At 41.5% G+C, this 20,238-nt stretch overlaps 1 protein-coding gene across 2 annotated transcripts in view; it reads left to right on the forward strand.

Moving 5' to 3' along the window:
• The first annotated feature begins 321 nt into the window (after nucleotides 1–321).
• ebf2 (EBF transcription factor 2) overlaps nucleotides 322–20,238 on the forward strand; it is a 28,454-nt gene continuing 8,537 nt past the window's right edge. Inside the window, exons 1-6 of one of the 2 annotated variants that reach the window (XM_024274947.2) lie at nucleotides 322–1,078; nucleotides 2,540–2,696; nucleotides 4,074–4,131; nucleotides 5,382–5,437; nucleotides 5,549–5,622; nucleotides 6,818–6,886. In XM_024274947.2, the coding sequence (XP_024130715.1) occupies nucleotides 945–1,078; nucleotides 2,540–2,696; nucleotides 4,074–4,131; nucleotides 5,382–5,437; nucleotides 5,549–5,622; nucleotides 6,818–6,886 (548 nt within the window). In that variant the 5' untranslated portion in view covers nucleotides 322–944. The remainder of the gene's footprint in view (nucleotides 1,079–2,539; nucleotides 2,697–4,073; nucleotides 4,132–5,381; nucleotides 5,438–5,548; nucleotides 5,623–6,817; nucleotides 6,887–20,238) is intronic. The other variant, XM_024274948.2, reaches the window with a different exon arrangement.

Here is a 20,238-nt window from a genome sequence, read left to right on the forward strand (position 1 = left end):
TGGAGCCGTGAATGCGCGCCTGTCGAGAGCGCACTTGTTTCAGATGCTGACTTGAATTAATGAAGCAAACAGGATTTGCTGCAGCTACAGGCTACGGGGGGCATAAGCTGCGCAGCGCAAAGACACTTATGACACACAAAAAGTAAAGATCACTTGAAAAAAAGTTATTTTAAAATACAAATATGGGAATTTTACGCCCCTAAATACAAATAAGTCATTAAATTCTTTTGGCATTTTAAGAAAAATGCAGGTTTACTTGTTAAAAAAAATCAAAATGTAACTTTTTAAAACAACCAAAAACGGTGGAACTCTTGTGTAAAAAGTTTGCAGTATAAGTCACGGGTTGGATGCTGAATCTGGCACAAGTCCAAACAAGGGATGCACTTTACACCAATGAGAGCATCCATTTCAACAATCAGTCCCCCATATGGCACCAAGGCCCCTCCTCCACGCTCCATCCCGGCACTCATTGATGCTTCAAATCACTACGAGCCCCATGGCTGTCGGATCAGCTGTTTTTGATCCGATCTAGCCTCGTGACAAAGGAAGACTTTCTGCACAAAAAGTATTTAGAAATATTTCGAGTCCAGTTCGGTCTCATCTGTCTTTGCAGTTGAACCCAGCACACGAACAGCTGCGCGCAGGCTGAGGCACGCTCGTGGAGGATGCTCGCACTCCGTGGAGAAATCTGTTTACAATCGCCGAGTGAACATTGACAGGAAATCTGTTTGGGTTTCAGTGAAGGATTTTATTTTTTAGTTTCCACACGGCATCATTCGTCTTTTCTTTAAAAAAATTCTATCATTTCCATCCCAGAGCGCTCTGGAGAAGCGCGGCGCCTCAAGGGGAACCTTCTGTTGTTAAAGTGCTGTAGCTGCATGTCCAGCGCACATTTTTACCTTTTAAGTTACTCAAGTTCACTGAAGCATCCGGACAAGGCTTAAATGTTCGGTATCCAGGAGCATCTGATACGAGAAGTTAGCGGATTAAAAGAGAGAAGTCTTGGAGAGGAGATGGATTCAGTCCGGTCGTGGGTGCGTAATGTTGGAGTTGTGGATGCGAACGTTGCAGCACAAAGGTACAGTCTAAACTCTGCTAATCCATTGACTTTATTTGATGAACTGCTCTTATTTTAATATATATAAATTATTGAATGTGTTTTGTTGTCTTGACATAATGTCGCACAGGAGCTGAGATTAAAATCAAAACAATCTAAACTACTTGTTGCAAAATGCGTCAAGAATTTTCCTAAAAAAACATCTGCTCCGAAATCTATAAAAACTTTTGATAATGCAAGGATAAAAGAAAAAAACGAAATACTTTATGCTGAAGTTATTTAACCTTTTATAAAAATCAAGACTTTTACAAAGATTTTCCAGATAAATAAAATGTCAGAGTTCTGTAAAGTTTTGGGGATCACAGAAAATTTGGATTTACTGTCAGAAAATAAAAGTTTGCAGTCCCAACATAAAATGGGATCGAAATATCTTTGGATGTACTTTTTTAAAAAAAAATTAAACATTAGATATTTAACTAAACCATGAAGTATTTACCTGCATTTGTGCGTAAAGCGCTTGCGCTCAGCTGCTCCAAACTCACTGAAAACAAAGTTGCTGCAACAGCGTAAAGATTCACGAAACGCACCACCATCTTCCACAAAACAGACAAACAAAATACATTTCAGGCATTTAAATTATTTAGTTTTAATTACAAATATTTATATACTTATTAATTTTCTAGATGTGCGACATTAAATATTTGACGAGACTAAATCACAATGGTTTTCGATTGTTTTAATTTAGTAATTTATTAATATTTTATTGAAAGCGTTAAAAGGGGATTTTCGGATGTTAAAAACATTTTTAGCATGAAAAACACATAACACTTGCATGAGCATTTACAGGAGTTCTGAAAGGGCCTTTTCGGTCAAATTGTTGTTGTTTTTTTATTCGTTTTCTCTCGATCTGAAGTTATTTTTCCCAGTTTAAACATATCCAAGATCAACAGTCAGCATATAAAAATGCTACATTTCTCGTATTCTACGTGATGCGCATATCAACCACCTGAAAAAGAGATCTAATCTCAATGGAATTCACTTGTAAAATAAAGGTTAAATAAATAAAAGAAATAAAAAACATGTGACCATCAAAGGTATTTTTCCTCTTCTTTCTTGAATATCACTCATATTTGTTGTACTCTTCAGTGTTTAATATGTAAGGAGAAAAATTAAGATTTATAAAAAAAATTAAAAATGTGTATTTATTTTTTTAAATCCTTATATTTATCGTATCAGTAAATAAATGATCTCAGTGAACATTTTTAAATGTGGTTTTCATATTCTTTAGCACATTTTAAAAACTTTATTTATTCATGGCTTTCTTCTTTTCTATGAGATATTTTTCCATCTTAAGTGATTTCCATTAGAAAAAATAAAAAAACTCAAAAACTGAGATGAGCTGCAGGCTGTGAGTCTTTGAACAGAGTGTTGTTGCTCATAACGGTTTCTGAGAGCTGATGTCTCTTCCTGTTGTTCCCTCAGCGGAGTTGCTCTGTCAAGAGCTCATTTTGAGAAGCAGCCGCCTTCAAATCTGCGCAAGTCCAACTTCTTCCACTTCGTCCTGGCTCTGTACGACAGACACGGCCAGCCCGTGGAGGTGGAGAGGACGGCCTTTGCGGATTTTGTTGAGCATGAAAAGGTGCGCCACACTCTCCTATACTGTACCTGCTCATCACCCAGTCATCAGTGCATACAGATTTAATCTCTGCACTTCTTTTGAGAGGCTCAACATGGTCTCCAGAATCAGACTGACAGATTTTCAGCTGGGATTGGTCTCACCCAGAGAGCGAAACATCTGAAACAGCTGACGGCCGCGTGTTTACACAAGGTTTACCCTCAATGAGCTGATGAAGTGGGATTCAAAAAGAATATGACTAATTAGCAGCTTGCCTCATTAGGCGGACATCACTACTTTTTAAAAAATGCAAATGATGCTTGCTCCCATTAAGTTATACAGTGAACTCATCAAAGTCTGTTCTTTCATGCCCCCCTCCCATACTTTTAAACAGTTGGCAGCTGGATTCCTCAGGTTGTAGAAAACCAAACTCAGTGTGGAGTTAGATGTTGAAGGATTCTTTAGGTTTGTTGAGGGCGGTCACATCCTCTCGGAGGGGCAACACCTGTGGTCTGTGAGGGAAGCTGAAGCCCAGTTTCCCGGCTTCAGTTCACAGAGGCAGCAGTTTCACTCTGTGGATCTTTAGTGGCACACAGGCCAGCGCTGACTCATGTGGTGGTAGTGGAGAAGTTCATTTTCTGCATGGTTACCCTGGCATCTGTTTTTGCCTCGTAATTATGCAGCTGTAAAACGACGGCGTGGCGAAAATAAATGCACCTCTGTGTGCATTCCTAGAAGTTATGAAGCCAGCCATCTATCAATCACCTGAGGAGCTTCAGTCTCACACTGCGCGTTAAACTTGGAGTCTGTTACTTTCCAGATAATCTTCACGCATCTTAATTTCCGCACGGCTTCTTTCTCACTGTCTACTTTCCCGGCTACTTTTTCAGTGCGCTTGTTCTTTTCTCCTCCCCTCCTGCGCTCATCTCTGTGATGCCAGCCTCCTGGGTTACTGGACCAGAGAGCATTCCTCAGAGACCACTTAGAAAGACCAGTAGAGGTAGAAGAAGAGAAGGAAAGCGTTGGAACATGGCGAGAAAGGGGGAAAAGTGGGAAGAAGTGAGAGGTTAGTGGAGGCAGAGCATAGGGGATGGAAGAAAAGCGAAAAGGAAGTTTTTCTGTCAAGGTCGACTGCTGCTTAGTTTCACACACACAGGTTGCAGAGACTCACACATACAACCGTGGCATTTGATCCGAGGGTTTAAGGACCTTTGTTTCCAACACGAGAGCTGGAACTCTACAAAGAGCGTCCAAATCAAGGTTAAGTACTCAGCTTAAGTGATCTTGAAGCTGATCCATGGAGAGTGCGAACTGCAGGTTTGTGCTTCATGCCCCTTTGTGCCCATCTGCACACAAATTCATGCGCTTGTGTGTCTGTGTTATCTGTTTTGCAAAGAACAGACGGGAGAGAAGACCAACAACGGCACTCACTACAAGCTCCAGCTCCTCTACAGCAATGGTGAGTTGGTTCAAACAGAACGCTGATCTTTGCCAGTAAAACTTGACCCAAAAGAGTTACAGCTGGGTCAAAAGTGGCTCATCAGAAACCAGCATTTGAGCGTGAAACACACCTACACGCCCTCACTTTTCTGAAATGTTCAAATGAGCTACAAGTTTCACCAGAATCCCCAAACTCACCTCCGCACCCCTGTATCCTCAACACAAGATCACTGAGAAAATCGGTTCCCATGAGCCACCGCTGCCCCTTCTCTGCCATCATCAGCACCCCTGGGAGAGAAGATAAAAGATGTGTGCTACAGCGGCTCCCTCATCCATAAACACAAGCACACTCTAAGCACTTCCTCTACATCCTCTCCCATCGTCATCTTCCCCCAAGATATATCAAAGGCATCTCGATCCAAACTTTGATGAGAGAAACATATTTTAAAAGCAGTTTTCTCCAAAGTCTCCATAAGAAAATCTATGGGTTTTCCCTCATGAACCAACTTATCAAACATTCTTATTTCTTTGTTTTTATTTGCAATAAAGAGATAAAAGCATCTGGAGGTCCAGGTGCCTCTGGAGAACTTGTTTATGAACTTAAAAGCCATAAAAAATAATCCACAGATCTGATTTTGCTAGTTGATCTGTCATGTCTTCCACTATCAGTAACCAAAGTTTGGAGTTATTTCCATCCTAACACATAAACGACCAAAACACAAAATAAAAAAAGAAATGTGTTTGAGTCGTGAGAAAGCTCGAGAAGTTGTGACCTCAAACCAGAACATGAAAAATTTTGATCAAACATCAAATAACTTTGAATTCCCTCAGAAACCATCGTAGAAATGCCAGTCGTGTTCTCTTTGCACAAAGTCTGTACAAAGTTCATTCTATGTTAGCAGACCAGCAGTTATTTTACAATTATTAATGGGATTAATCAGTCAAATAGATTTAAAAGGTGCTTTTTAGTTGGTTTCTGGAAATATTGGCAAAAGAAAAGAAAAGAAAACACAAAAGCAAACAAAAATCATTTTTATACATAAATATTAAAGGTGGGAAACCAGTTTTGTTATCAGATGTTTTCAATAAAATTGATCAGGGATTGTAACAAATACTGCAAATTTCTGCTGGGAAACAGCACGAAGTTTTATAACTTATAAATCAAAAATTGAAATAATAAGTAAATGCAAAGATATACATGTATGCATTTTTTAAACATATAATCTTGATTTTTAAAGTAATTATTGACAATTTGTCGTTTTTGCACAGGGGTTCGCACAGAGCAAGATCTCTATGCACGTCTCATCGACTCTGTCACCAAACAGGTTGGTCAACTCTCTCCAAGTCCTCTTCAAGATGACTGCACTCTCAGCTGAATAAATACCAGTTCATTGGTTTTTCCCTGAAACTGAATCTTTCCCATTGCTCTCTGTCAGCCCATATCCTATGAAGGACAAAACAAGAATCCAGAAATGTGCCGAGTTCTGCTCACACACGAGGTCATGTGCAGGTGAGTGACACTAACACACACACACAAACTGTCTTAAACTTTTCCCCGCAGGGACTACATCCAAATATCCATTACTTTTATTCACTCTGTTTTCACTCAGTCAGCTTGAAATGTGGTTTCAGGACGACACTTGAGGCTCAACTTTTTTTTTCGAGAAACTTTCCTGCTGCTGAACTATAATTCTAGGCAGGCTGTCATCATTCTTGTAACAGTGGTAACCCCCTGCTGCTTTTTGCTGTACTGCAGCGTGCTGTTGGACCAGCTCCCGTTTCATGCTGGACCCTCTTCCTTTTTGGCCTGTGGTTTTACAGCCAGACTTCCGCAAAACAACTCCACACTTGCAGAGGAACAATCCCACAAATATTCTCACAGGATCAGGATTGTGTGTCTGTGTTAAAATAAATCTGGAGAAGAGTTGTTTTTTCTTTTGAAGCAGGAAAGCAAACTTATGAAAAGAGGGTTGTGGATGAGGAGAGTGGTGTGGAAGCGGGGCAGTGACCCGAGATTGAAGGGCAGTAGGGGAAAGGATGGAGAGCCGGGACCCGGGGAGAGACGCTGAGATGGACCGGGCTCTGCCATTGTGCAGCCAGCAGATGCCCGAATGTGACTCACAGCTGGCTAATAACAGAGCCGAGGAGGCAGAGGGCAAGCGGCACAGCTGGGGAGTGAGGCCGTCTGACAGGGGGGCGGAGGGGGGAAGGGCAGGGCCAAGCTGGGACACGAGAGGTTTGAGGCGAGGTGTAGGGGTGGCAGATGGTTAGGGGTGGGGGCACTTTTGTTATGCAGTAAAGGGGACTTTGGGAAGGAGGGGGAAGTGGATGGCTGGCCAGCAGGCTCCCTGGACAGGACAACTGACGAATGGTAGGATGTTGTGGGACCGTGTGTGTGTGCACACGCAAGAATGAGGCTGCATGGGGGCTGCGTTTGATTTCGGAATCAATGTGACAGATTGCCCGGCTGGCTTTTCACTTTTGAATGCTCTCTCACTGTTTTGTAGGGTGTGCTGTTGTACCTTTTCTTCCTTTTTTAAAATTCTTTTGTCTCTTCTCCTCCACCCCTCTCATGCCTCTTTTGTCTGTTCCCTCTTCGGCCAACTGTGAGGCAGAATTGTCCCGGCCCGTGCATGCGGATGGGCCAGACAAATGTTTAATTTCTTCTCTCCAGTTCTGACTTTTTCTTTCTTTCTTTTTCTCAGTCGCTGCTGCGAGAAGAAAAGTTGTGGCAACCGAAATGAGACCCCCTCTGATCCAGTCATCATCGACAGGTAATGAGATGATACCAAAAACAGCACACAGCTTCTCATAAAAAGTGATTGATAAACATCTACTTTGAGATGTATTCTTGCTTGTTTGCCCACCTTTCAGCTTTCCGTTTATCTGTTGGTCTCCTTTGGGCCCTCAGGGATCTGTTTCGGTTTGCACCTGAAACCTGACACAAGCACAGATTTCTTTTCATGAGAAGCATGTGTATCTTCCATTCCTCTGGACAGGCACACATTTATAATAAATTCTCACCCTGACAGCCAGTTATCAAGCTCAAAGCCAGATGCACCCCCCCTGTGTAATCAGCGTGTGTGAGAGCTTCCACGTCTTCTGGAGGCCTCGCACTGTCTGCCTGGCATTAGCCCTTGTGATGAATGCTCACGAGCTGACCGCATGTGAGAATAGTTTCTCTGTGATGTCAGAGCGGCGCCTTTCCTCACCTCTTCCACCTGTACCGCTCCTCTTCCTTCTCTCCTTCCCTGCAGCTGTCTGTGTAGGAAACACTTCACACACATCAAGCATCCTTTTCTTTCCCCTCCTCAGTTCAAGCTGGCTGCCTGTTGACAGTGTGTCTCCAAGGATCTCAGCTGAAGATACTTTTCATATATCTAAAAAAAAAAAAAATTGTTGTCTTTAAAATTTTCCCAGAATTCGTCAGAGCAGCTGCTTTTCTCATTCACCCTTCGTCTGACAATAACCCTCTCCGCCCCCTTTCATATCTCTCCCGGACACAACCGTTCTCAGCCTGATTGTTGGTGGCGCGTTTATAGATGTGTGTGTGACACTCAAGGATTGATTCAAATGAAATCATTGACTCTAATCACACTGGGCATATCCCGACTTGATGAGGGTGTCTCCCTCTTGATGGTCCTGAGAAATCCCGTCCTGAGGGAGGAACCTATTAGTTAATATCTGCAAAGGCTGTTTGGTTCTGGAGTGAAAGTGGAGGGAAAGTAGAGTGATATGTGAACACCATTGTGTGCAAATAGAAGGATCTATATTTGTTTTTGGATCTTTATTTATGCATGTATATGGATGTATGTTGAATTGTCTATGTGTCTGCATGACCCCGACTCTGACCTTTGTTTCCAGTCGCCTCTTGGAGCTTCAATTATTCATGTGTAGAAGGATGTGTGTCTGAGAGTGCAGTTGTGTGTGTGTGTGTATGAGGGAGACGGTCTGTTTCTGTGGCTCCAGTAATCAGCCTCCTGCTCCCAGCCCCAACACCTGTTCTCCAATTAACATTCAGCGTGCTGGGGCCCACTCGCTCCTGTCGCCCTGCTTTCCACCCCTTTTCCTCCCTCTTTTCTCTTTATTCTCACACTCTGGGCCCTGCGCTCCCTTCCGCGGGTTTGTATCTGCACCTCGGCACACCCCTCTAGGTCTTTTCATTTGCTCTCACATGCTCCTTTGAGCTTACTATTTTCACTGCCTTATTCCCTCGCTTCTCTCTCTCTTTTTTTTATATCCCCTTTCGCTTTTTCACCACCACCACCCCCAATTCCCTGTACCCTGTCTAATTTTGCCATAATTAGGCTGTGTCATTAGGACACCTACCCAAGCACAAGGGAGTTTTCAATTCCCCAAACGGCCCGAACCCCCACTTTTCTAATCTCCTTTCCATATTGTTTCAGTTTTCTCTCCCCCTTTCTCCTTCTGCTGCCAGCGCAGCAGCATCCCCTCCACCCCCCCTCCACCCTAATCCTGATTTGAGTGAAAAGAGAAAGAGAGGAGATCATGGCTGATCCGTAGGGAGGGGTGAAGGGACAGAGGGTGGAGGGACCGAGGGATGAAGAGGGCAAGAGCGGCTGCTGACAAAGAGATAAGTCAAGATGCTCATTGAAGAAAATTATCTAATGCCTGCTGTGTGTAATAGTTTTATATCTGTCAGATCTTTGCTCCGCTGAAGTGTTATTTTAGACGAGAGGTGAGTTTTTGCAGAGGACCACTTATCTTTAAATGATGGAGGGACCAGCTCACTGATTGGTTTTGATCAATAGAGAGGTCAATCAGATTCCAGATGAATAAATCTGAGCTTATTATCATAAATGTCAGCTACAACAGCTAAACATACATTGCTGTATTCAATAAGGATAATAGAAAAAAGGTCTCTCTTATTCTTAAAGTTGAATCATCATTTATAAGATGACTATTTTCAGCAAAAAACCTGCTTGTAGTTAAACTGTGAGCTTAATAATTCAGTTTTAAGAAATTAACGAAAGTTATAAAGTAGCGTGGTTCATAAAAGTAGCATTCTTCATGGCAGATCTCTTCATGAGGGCGTTATTAGCATTTTGACCTCTGACCTCTGAGAAAATATATTGGTTCTGGGGCAAAGCTGGCCTCAGTATTTATGAGCAAACCACGGGTTTTACAATAGAGACAAGCAGATGTCAGTATTAGTATTAGAGCGTGTGGCTTGCATGGTTGGGCTCGGCCCTCAGTGTGTGCTTTTAAATTTGGCTAAGAAGCTGAGATCAATAGTTGGTCATAAGGAGTGTGGGGAGGGATCCATCGTAAGGCCGGGGCCTTGTGAGGGGCAGTCTGGTGATCAATGGCGAGCACTATCTCACTAATTGATCGTGTTTCTAAGAGGGTTCTTTTCTTTTAACAAGCCGGTGCTCCGAGAAAAAAACGAATAATCAATGAGAATTTTCCAATTCTGTCAATATGGTTCCTTCCTGGTGCTCAGAATGAGCTCAACAAAACTCTCGTATTCATTTGATTATGAAAAAAATGCACTTGTGGCGTAAAGAACTTACTTTAGTATTCATGTGTTTTCCAAATATCCTAATGATGTTTTTTTCTGTAACTATTCAAACAGCGATTAGTCGTCCAGAGCAAAGACTTCCAAAGCTCAGCTCCAACAGGAATCCATTACTCTTAATCTCAGGTTGTGGGTTGTATTGATTTTGTTTGTAGTCTTGATTTTAGTTGTGTGTGTATACTGCCACATGCCTTTTTTTTTTACTAGGAAATTCTGCTTATTCTTTTCTATCATGAACCTGCCTTTGCTTGGCAATAAATGTATCAAACTCACCATATTTATTGCTATCCATGATCAAACCTGTGTCTCCTTTACTTTTTTCCCCTCGTTCATAATCATCCTCAAGTTCAACAAGCGATGAGTGATGATTCTTCTGTACCTGCCCCAGCAGCAAGCTAAATTTATTTTGTTCCCGTCCCGCTAATGGCGGAGAACAGCTGCCTCTATATCCTTCTGCTTCAATCAGAGAGAAAATAGAAGCTGAAAATCTTTGGGAAAAGAACATTAAACTATCAACCGAGGAATAAATGCAGTAACATGTTTTTTGGCCATGTCAGGGGTCGAATTCCTCTCCTCTCCCAGATGCATACTTAAATTCTGCCGCCAAGTCACCCGTTATGTGGTCATATATACACATTTCAGAGTTTTATGTGTAAGACATTGATGTGATTTTTCTAGTCTTTTTCCCATAACCTCAGTGGAGGAGTTTTGAACTGTTTGATTTTTAGCTGCAACTTTAGACTCATCTTCCTATGTCCCTGTTTTTGACTAATCAGTTTTATAAACAGATTTTGGGCTTTCAATAAATAAAAAAAAATAAAAAAAACTTTTCTGAGCTTTTTGACCTCACTTCAATTTTATTCTTCAACCTTTTAGTCAGTTACACCCATTGTGTGATATGACAAAACTAAAGACACAAAAGCTGAATGAACTGCTATATGGGTGTTTTTTTAAACAAACTTTTCTACAAATGAATATTTTAGAGCAGCTGGAGAGCATATCTATATTAAAACAAAGAGACCATAGAAAACTAACGTATTATTGGACAGGATTCAAGTGTTTTCAAGAATAGGACTGTTGTGGCCATCAGACCTAATCCAGTCAAATATATATAGAATTTTGATGGCGTAGCCTGGTGCTGGTCTGTGGGACAGTTGGGTCAGAAAAAAAAAAACATAATAATTTTTTTTCCATTCTATTTATAATCTGATTTTAAAGAAAGTCTTATTTTGGACAACTAATAGATCACATCAAACTTATGTGGCACAAGTCGCTCGGTCACGTGTCAAAAATTTTAAACTTAAAGACCCACTCCAAGGAAAATCATGTTTTGGGTGTTTTAAACATTTTCATGTAGCGTTTTCCCATGACGGAGAATATATACATATACATTTGGAGTTAAAAATGTATTATTGAGTATTTATTGGTTCAAACTGTCATGAGTCAGGAGCAAATAAAAAAATGTCATTTGAAAAATCCTGTATTATATTATATATGTACAATATTTATCGCCATTTTTGTTGCACCAGAATTTTTAGTTTGGGGTTGTGAGGGTCTGTAAGCTAGTGGGAGAGAGTGTAAACAAAGGGATGATGGGAAGTCATGGAAAGCTTACTTTGCTCCAATAATCCCGCCCACAACACAGAGGTGAATTTCTGATAAACTGCTGCCGCTCTGCAGAAACTATGTCCTAGACACAGTTTTTTTTTTATTTTGCCAAAAAAAAAAACTACATAATCATAATTGAAGGACCTCTTTGATTACTTTTACAACAGATCAAAAGTTAATCAGATTAGGACTTCAAAGCTGCTGCGCTTACTGCTAAATTAAATTAAAGTTAACAAAAAACAAACATTTTTGGAAAGTTTATTTTTTTCTGTATTTATCCATAGCTCTTTCATTTTTACTATTATATATTTTTATATAGTTATTGCTATATTTTTCTTTTCACTGTTATACTAGTGAAGAACAACATCTCATCTCACGTGTGTATTCTTCTATAAATACTAAGTGTGAAAAGACGATAAACAGAATCTTGATCTTTAAAAGTTGGATGAGACAGAAGTTGATGTCTCATTTTTTTTAGTTTCCACGTGTTTAATTGAAACCCTTCCTTTGGAGATCACATCAATATTCACTGTAACGATGTGGATTTCAATATAAACCACCTCAATAACCTGTCTGTCACTCTTGTGTACAAACACAAACGGCTCTGCTCAGTCTGTTGTCACAGGTCTCTCCCCCGTGGGGTGGTACTGTCCAGTCCCGCTAGACCCCCTGTCAGCGAACCCCTCAGGCAGCGGGGCGACACAGCGCCTCACACTCTGGAGGGGCACACAGGCTGGACCACTGAGCAGCTGGCATGGAGGCATGGGGATGCTCTTCCCTTGGGGCAACAGAAGCAGCACAATGACTCAAAGACAGACAGGGAGACAGAATGCGATGTCTTGAATATCGATTTCCCTGACAGGTACCGTTTCAAATGTCAAGAGCCTGACTAAGACCGGAGAGGTTCAGGGGCCTTTCAACAAGCTGCTTTCTGGAGTGTGGTCTTGGGTGGACTTGTGGGATCCTGAACTCCTGTGTACACAGGAAGTGTAAAATGTGTAGCAGGTTATGAGCTTAGTTTGTGTTTAGTCACCTTTGCTCTTCTTCAGCCAGCGCCGGCCGTTGTGGCTTCAGACCTCACCACGAGGAGTCCAGCTGGTTTGTTTTTTCTAGAGAGTTTGAGAAAGGGCCAGTGAGAGGCAGAGAGCAGAAAGAGCAGAGATCTGTTTTGACAGGAAATGGGAACGAACCACCACAGGTCTGATGTGGAGAAACAGCAGGGGGGGGGACCTGTAGAGAGGGTAGGATGGGGGGAATTAGAAGTCTTGAGTTGCTGCTCAATGGCACTTTGAACGGTCTTGCTCTCTCAGAGCTGCTGGGGCAAAACCTCCCATTTGTCTGACCGCTAATAGGGTTCACCTCTGGTTGAGCAGCGAAGGGATTAAGTAGGGGCACTCAGCGGATCAGAAGAGGGAAGATTGCTGTGATTTACTGTAGGAGCACTTCAAATTTAAATAAGTTTATTTTCATAAAGTTACTGATTTTGTTATTTGTTTTTAAAGAGGGCTTTGTATTAGAGTAGTTGGGCTCTTGTTTGTATGAGTGCCAGTGTGTGTTGGTGGGTGGGCCTGGAGTCAGAGGCCAATTAGTGGTTGTATTTAGGAACAAGGGCTGTTTTCTTTGGCTGGATGCTGCTGCTTGGGGGAGGAGCTAGGAAGTTGTGTGTGAATGTGTGTGTGTGATTGGGCTTGGTCAAACTCCTCCATTATGGTCTTAAGTTTCACTAATGACTTAACAATGCCCCCTGGTGCCGGAGCAGCCCCCGTAAGTCACCTTATGTGTTATTTTTTTGGTCTTGGACGCAGACAGGATGTCTTTCCTCAGGCTGAATTCTCTAAAAAAATATTATTTTTCTTAAAACATTTCCAACCCTTTTATTTTTAACTGTGATGTATAAAATCCAGTGAAGTGCCACTGATGGCTCATATTTAAGGTAACAGTTTCTCCTAAAAATCAAGAGTTTTCTTCACTAAAATATAATTTTTGACTTGATTTTATTTAATCAAGTCTTTGCAACTTGTATTTTTAAAAAGCAAGAGAACTATATTTTTGGAAGAATTCCAAGAATTGTTGTACCATTTGGGAAATGTATGTTTTTCTGTGGGTAGAAGCAAATAAAACACTATTTTAGTCAAAGTCATTTTTTAATAGGTTGTGTATTTTTCTGATTTTAAGTTTTTTACATTTAACTGTTTTTTTAATACATAGTTTACTTGTCTTTTTGCAATTTTAAAAACAAACTTTTTCCCTGAATTACTTAGAAAATACCAGATATTATATGCTGTTTTCAGTTTAAACACATTTTTCAGAAGCAGATGTTTTTATAATTTACACACTGATGAGAGATTTCTACATTTTCTGACTAAAATAAAGTATTTAATGAAAATGTTAAATGTTTTAAGTTGTGTATCAAACTGGTTAAAACTGTTCTGACTGTAAACTTTTTGAAGAATGGGCGAGTTTCAAGGGTGGAGTGTTTTACCACATGAAAAGCTTAAGGACAACAGTGACTGAACAATTGTGTGAGTGCCAGTGTGTGTGAGTATGTGTGTGTAATGGTCCTGATGAATCTGTCAGGTCTGAGGGCAGGGGGTGATGTGACTGCTGACAGGCTCCCAGCATGCATGCTGAGAGCCCCGATAGCGCGCCTGGCCTCCCTTCAGCTCCCCTCAACCGCCCGGCTCCCCTTCTCCTCTCACACTCCTCGGCTCCCACACATTTGCTGTGTATTAGCTACGGGCAGTAAATTACCGCACCCTGGACCTCTGAGTGATTCCATTCCTGTTTCTTCGTGTTTCCCTTCTCTCCTCCTCCTGCAGGACTATTATCCAGCTCACCTTCTCTGCGTCTGTCTATCCTCCTTGTTTTCTCTCAGTTTGATCTGTTTTCCTTCCTCTGTCTGTCATACTCGTCCTGGCTCTTCGACTCCCTCAACCCTGTCAGATTTCCCTCCCCTGTCTGTCTTTTTCTCACTTCTGTAATACTTCTCATCCTCCGTCCTTCTATTGTGTCACGCTACACGGCGTTCCTTCCCTCACACACATCCCCTCCACTCCCCATTTACTTTCTTACAAGCAGGTCCCTGTTGTCTAGGCTTCACAGTTTTCTTAGCCGCTTCTCTCACTCCTGTCCTCCCTGCTACCTCTCTCTAGCTCTCTCTCAGAAACCTCTTCTTTGCCAACCCCCCTCCCCATCCCCATTCAGGAAACAGATGTTGTTTGTCAGATCTTATCATTACTGGCTAATTAAGAAGACATCTCTTCTCCTTCTGTTGTTGCTTCTCTTTCCTCTCATCTCCCTCTCGGTGGCATCCATCCCACATTCATTGTTCTTCTTACAGGAAGGTTTGGGTCGGGGTTTGATACACACGTTATTGTTAAGACTGATTAGTGGCTGATTGATTGAAAGGGTACTGAAAAGGTAACAAGGCGGCTGTTTTATTGCGGACGACCCGGTGTGTTTGAAATCTACTCATTTGTTGAGGGTGCTGCGTGTCTCCGTCTGACAGTTGTGAGAGTAAATTTGAGTCCTCGTCCCACAGGACGCACCAAGCATGCTGGGAGAGGTCAGGCCTCTGATGGGACTTCTATTCCCTGTCCTGGTTGTGAATTCATGTTCTCCAGACTGAATACCCATCCATATCCATCTATTTGGCAGAGCGAATGCAGTCCCATGTGGCAACGCTCTGGAGGCAATCTAAGCTTTTGGCTCAAGTCTGTAGACTGAAGCATTAATTCATTTAAAATAGTTGAAATGCACATTTAGCAGCGGGTAAGAGGTTATGCAGGGAAACACTTTTTGCACCCAGGAGATGCCTCGCTGTAATGCCCGTGCACCTTTTTCTATTAGCATGCTCGTCCTGCGCGAGCCTGTTCTGCTTTGTGGTGGCATGCCTGCCGGTTTTACAGCACTACCAAGCTCAATAAATCAGTGCTGGTGGTGAAAATGTTTGGCTTTATCACAGTTCTCAGGTTTAGAGGTGTGTGGAGGGGGATATTGGCCGGAGGTTGCAGAGGTGAAGCCAGCCTGGGAGGCAACGGAGAGGAGAATACAAGGAGCAAGGCACTGTAGGCCCAGTTAACAAGAGCTGATCTCACATTGCAGAAGCATAACATGACTAAAACTATCACCCTTATGATCATTATAAAGAAACATTAAAAATATTTTTTATAATATTTTTTATGCTTTTGCTTCAACTATAATAGTCATTGAAATATAAAAGTGTTGCCCTTTTATCCATTTCACATGGCTGTAGTTACAGTTGCTTTGCTAAACCGACCATATTTGGAAGAAATTAATCCTTTTAAGATGTAAAATTAAATTTGTCATGATACAGTTTGCCATATAGTGTGCATTAATGATTTTGGAACTCGTCCAGTTTATTCAGGTGATGCACAACTCCTACTGAGAAACAGATTTATCAGTCGAAATGAGTTGAGATGAATAAAAAATAAATAAAAATGCAGTTTTGGGTGACTGATGGTAAAGACATTACGCGGAAAGAGGCAGAAACATTGGTTTCTCCGTGGGATGTTTGCTTGGAGGAGTGAAGCTGATGCCACAGATATCCCTGTATGTTTTCGGAGGAGGAGGGGAGTGTGGACTTGGAGGGCCGGTGTGAAAGGTCCCGTGGTGGTATGCGACAGCGGGGGTATCAGTTCGTGGAGGGTTCTCTGTGCCCCATTAGCAGTGTCAGAGGTCATGTGCCCCGGGTGTTAACCCTGGTGACCAGTCTAGCTTCCAGTCTGCCAGGAGACCCTGGTCCAGGGGTATTTATTACCTACCTCCACCCCTACCCCCATCCCACAAACACACTTATGCACAACCCCCCAAACACAATTCTCCTCATGGAGGTAAACAAATCACCCTCTGTCACTCCTCAACCTGGGTATGTAAATTCACATCCATACCGTTATATATGATGATATATGTATTTATTTGCATTTACACTAACTAAGCAGGCTGCTTTCACCCACTGCAGACATATTTTATTAAAGTCAGCTTACACGTGCAGCATTTAGATATTGCTGAGTAACATTTTTGTATATGCTTTTATAGAAAAGTTGTGCACAAATAGCTGCCGGCCTAGGTACACCGGGCTCTGAGCTCATGCATGTGCATGGGGTTTGTGCGACACATGTATCTCGGCCTGCTGGATGAGTTAGTGCTCTCATTGTGTGAGCGTGGCAGAGCAAGCCCCTTAGCATGTCAGTATGTTTTAATGCCTCACATCTGGTTTCTTAATTTTCCAGCCCTCCCTCCAGCTCCCTTCCACCACCATGTCAGGACACTGTTTTGTTTTTTCAGGGTGGCGGCTGTAGGGGGGTGTGCTGAGATAGAGGGGATGTCTGATGAGTGATGGCCCAGCATACAGGACATCCACATACCCCCTCTCTTCCTTTGTCTCTTCTTCTTCATTTTTCTTTTATTTTGTTATTTTTTTTACACATATAAGGCAATAGAGGCAAGTCCCCATTGAAAAATCTGACTTTTTATTTTTTTACTTTACATTAATTCATTCTGAAGTCAGAACGTATGTATCTTTGATGACCAAATTCAACTTCAATGCTCACTTTAGCTCAAAAATAAAATTTCTTTCTTCAGAAATGTCGTTCTGCTGCTAACCCACACTCTGCATTAGACCTTTAACACCACATCAAGAGCGGCCACCAACAGTAAACCTGTATTTACAATCAGCACAGAGGGCGATGTGTTTTATGACTATGTGAAAAGGCAGTTTAAGTCAACAGTGATTAGTGCTGATGAATGCCAATGAAATTTTTTGTCCAGCTTAGGTGCTCACAGCATGATTAGTGCCATATGTAAAGCAGAGTGAGAAACACTTATGTGTAACAGATGCCCCGTGTTCTGAGAAATGTGAAACCCATCACTCGCTTTAAAGAGCGAAGCTTTAAAAAAAATAACTACTAGCCCTTTGTTTTGAGTGTCACGACTCTCTGTTAGGTTATTGAACTAGTTTTAGTTAAGCAAGTTGTTGCAACTGGGATGCTGGGCTCCTGCTGCGAGGCCTGTGTTTTGTCTTGGGAACTGATGCATATGCAGACAAAAGGGATTGAAGGCTCTGACAGAGCTGTTGAAGTGAAGACAGAAAAGGAAAAAAAAACATACTCCCTGTGGTGCCACGGTGTAAAATGATCTCTAGGTTTGGGTGTTTATTTGTTTTTCCTGATTTAAATGTGAAAATTTTACAAAGCTTAGCTTACATCAATGACCACATGCAACATACTAAAAACAATATTTTTATTTATTGAAAAAAATGGAAAATAGAAAGTCATGTGGAAATTCTTATTTCTAACAACACGTTTTTACATTTTTTTTGCAGTTGGTACAAAAGTTTATTCATAACTTCATGATTCACATTTTCACCATCCCTGACAAATTTACTACTTGTTTTGAGAAATTATACAATGAATGACTGTTTAACCACCAATTCTTAAACCATAGATACAGTTGTACCAGCAGAGTTCTCTAAAAACAGCCTTTATCTTCAACCTCATGCTGACACCAGGATCAAATGGGTTCTTTGCATGTTCCCCTCACTGGATGAGGATGTGTGGGTGTGTTACTTTACCCAAACAACAAAAACAAACAACGGCAATATTCAACTTTTGCAACCACAATAGAGAAGGGGGGATAAAAAACAGAGGGTCCTCGACTTCTTATTAATTATGCAAGATTAGTCTAATTATAATTCAGCAAATGAATGTGTGGCAGAAGGTGTGAGGCGACGGGGCTGGGAGATTTGCATGTTAAGTGGGCAGGGGGAACCAGCTAATACATGCAAATGTATGCATCAATGTCTCGCTTTAATTTCAGCATTTGCAGCTGTATGCGTCCGAACTAACTAAGAGGGGGGGTGAAAAGTTGACTAAAATCAGGGGAGGGTTGTTGTCATTACAATAAAAGTGTATGCACATATGTGGACATTTAAGTGTGCATGTATGCAGAAAAGATCATGTGGACAGTAAATGATAAGACCAAGTCAACAAAGTCAAGAACCCTGATAAAGTCCACAATGCCAGAGATGGATGAAGGAATGGATGCTGAGATGGATGATGGAGATGCTTGAATGGATGATAAATTGCTGATAGAGATGCTGGGATGGATGCTGAAATGGACAATGAAGAAGCTATGATGGGTGCTGAAATGAGTGACAGAGATGCTGGGATAGATGACAAAGATGCTGGGATGGATACCGAAATGGACAATGAGAAGCTGGGACGATGCTGACATAGACAATAGAGATGCTGGGATGGATGCTAAAATTGATAATAGAGATGCTTGGATGGATGCTGAAACCGATGATGGGGATGCTGAAATGGATGATGGAGATACTGGGATGCATCCTGGAGATGCAGGGATGGATGCTGAAATGGACAATGAAGAAGCTGGAATGGATGCTGAAATGGATGATGGAGATGCTGGGATGGATGCTAAGATAGAGGATTGAGATGCAGGGATGGATGCTTAAATGGAGGATGGAGATTGTGAGTGGATGTTGAATGGATGATGGGGATGTTGAGATGGATGATGGAGATGATGTTAGGATGGATGCTGGGATGGATGATGGGATGGATGATGGAGATGATACTGGGATGGATTAATGGAGATGATGGTAGGATGGAAGTTGGGATGGATGTTGGGATGGATTATTGGAGATGATATTAGGATGGATGTTGGGGTGGATGTTTGCATGGATTAATGGAGATGATGTTAGGATGGATGATGAAGATGATGTTAGGATGGATGTTGGGATGGATTAATGGAGATGATGTTGGGATGGATGATGAAGATGATGTTAGGATGGATGTTGGGATGGATGTTGGGATAGATCAATGGAGATGATGATGGGATGGATGATGAAGATGATGTTAGGATGGATGTTGGGATGGATTAATGAAGATGATGTTGGTATGGATGATGAAGAGGATGTTAGGATGGATGTTGGGATGGATGCTGGGATGGATTAATGGAGATGATGTTGGGATGGATGATGAAGATGATGTTAGGATGGATGCTGGGATGGATTAATGGAGATAATGCTGGGATGGAGGATGGAGATGATGGGATGGATGCTGGAAATTATGTTAGGATGGATGTTGGGATGGATGATGGAGATGATGGGATGGATGGTTAAATTTATGACATGATGATATCTGGATGGATCATTGGGTTATCTAAAAATGAAAAATGGGATGGATGTTGGCGAGGGTGGGTGATGGCATGGATGGTTAGATGGACGCTCTTTTAAATGTAGACACTCTTTAAGTTAGTGCTGTACATTGTATTCCTAGGTTTGATTTTATCGGCATGTTATTGGCATTTGTCCTGTCACAGCTAACTGTGATAGAAAACAAGTCGTCAGTAAAGGTTTAGTTTCCATTGTGTTATAAATACGAATTGGAAGATCTTTGAAATGTCACACAATATTGTATTCTATAACTTAAAGTATATTTTGCACGTAGGATAAAAAAAAATCAAAAACATTGTGAGAGGAATTTGTTATGTCAGGAATTTTAATCCTAACAAGCCTTAGTCATGACTCCCACATTTATGACAATGAAGAAGGTAAAAAAAGTCAGAAAGATTAAAGACATGGATGTGTCCTCTCATATGGTTTCATTTAAAACTGGGATGTATGGTCGTTTTAAGGCTTCCAGGTTCCCACTGATAAATCGTAATACTTTTATGCCAACAATAATATTGATTGTCCACTGACCACATATTTTAAAGGGAAAACATTGAAAGGCTCTTGGAACCGAACCAGTTTAAAGCTAAGTCCTTTTCACACGGGATGAAAGAAAAATGAGTAAAAGCTGAAGAAAAATGAGAGAGAGATTAGAATTTGTTGGGAGGATTCATTGCTTTGGGTGCAATTTGAAGTTCCCCATTGAAAAAAAACTACATTAAGATGACTTATTGAGAGCACAATGTGGGTGGGATTGAGACTTGCCAAAA

This window comes from Oryzias melastigma, linkage group LG9 (assembly GCF_002922805.2).
Source record: "Oryzias melastigma strain HK-1 linkage group LG9, ASM292280v2, whole genome shotgun sequence".
Classification (NCBI taxonomy): Eukaryota; Metazoa; Chordata; class Actinopteri; order Beloniformes; family Adrianichthyidae; genus Oryzias; species Oryzias melastigma.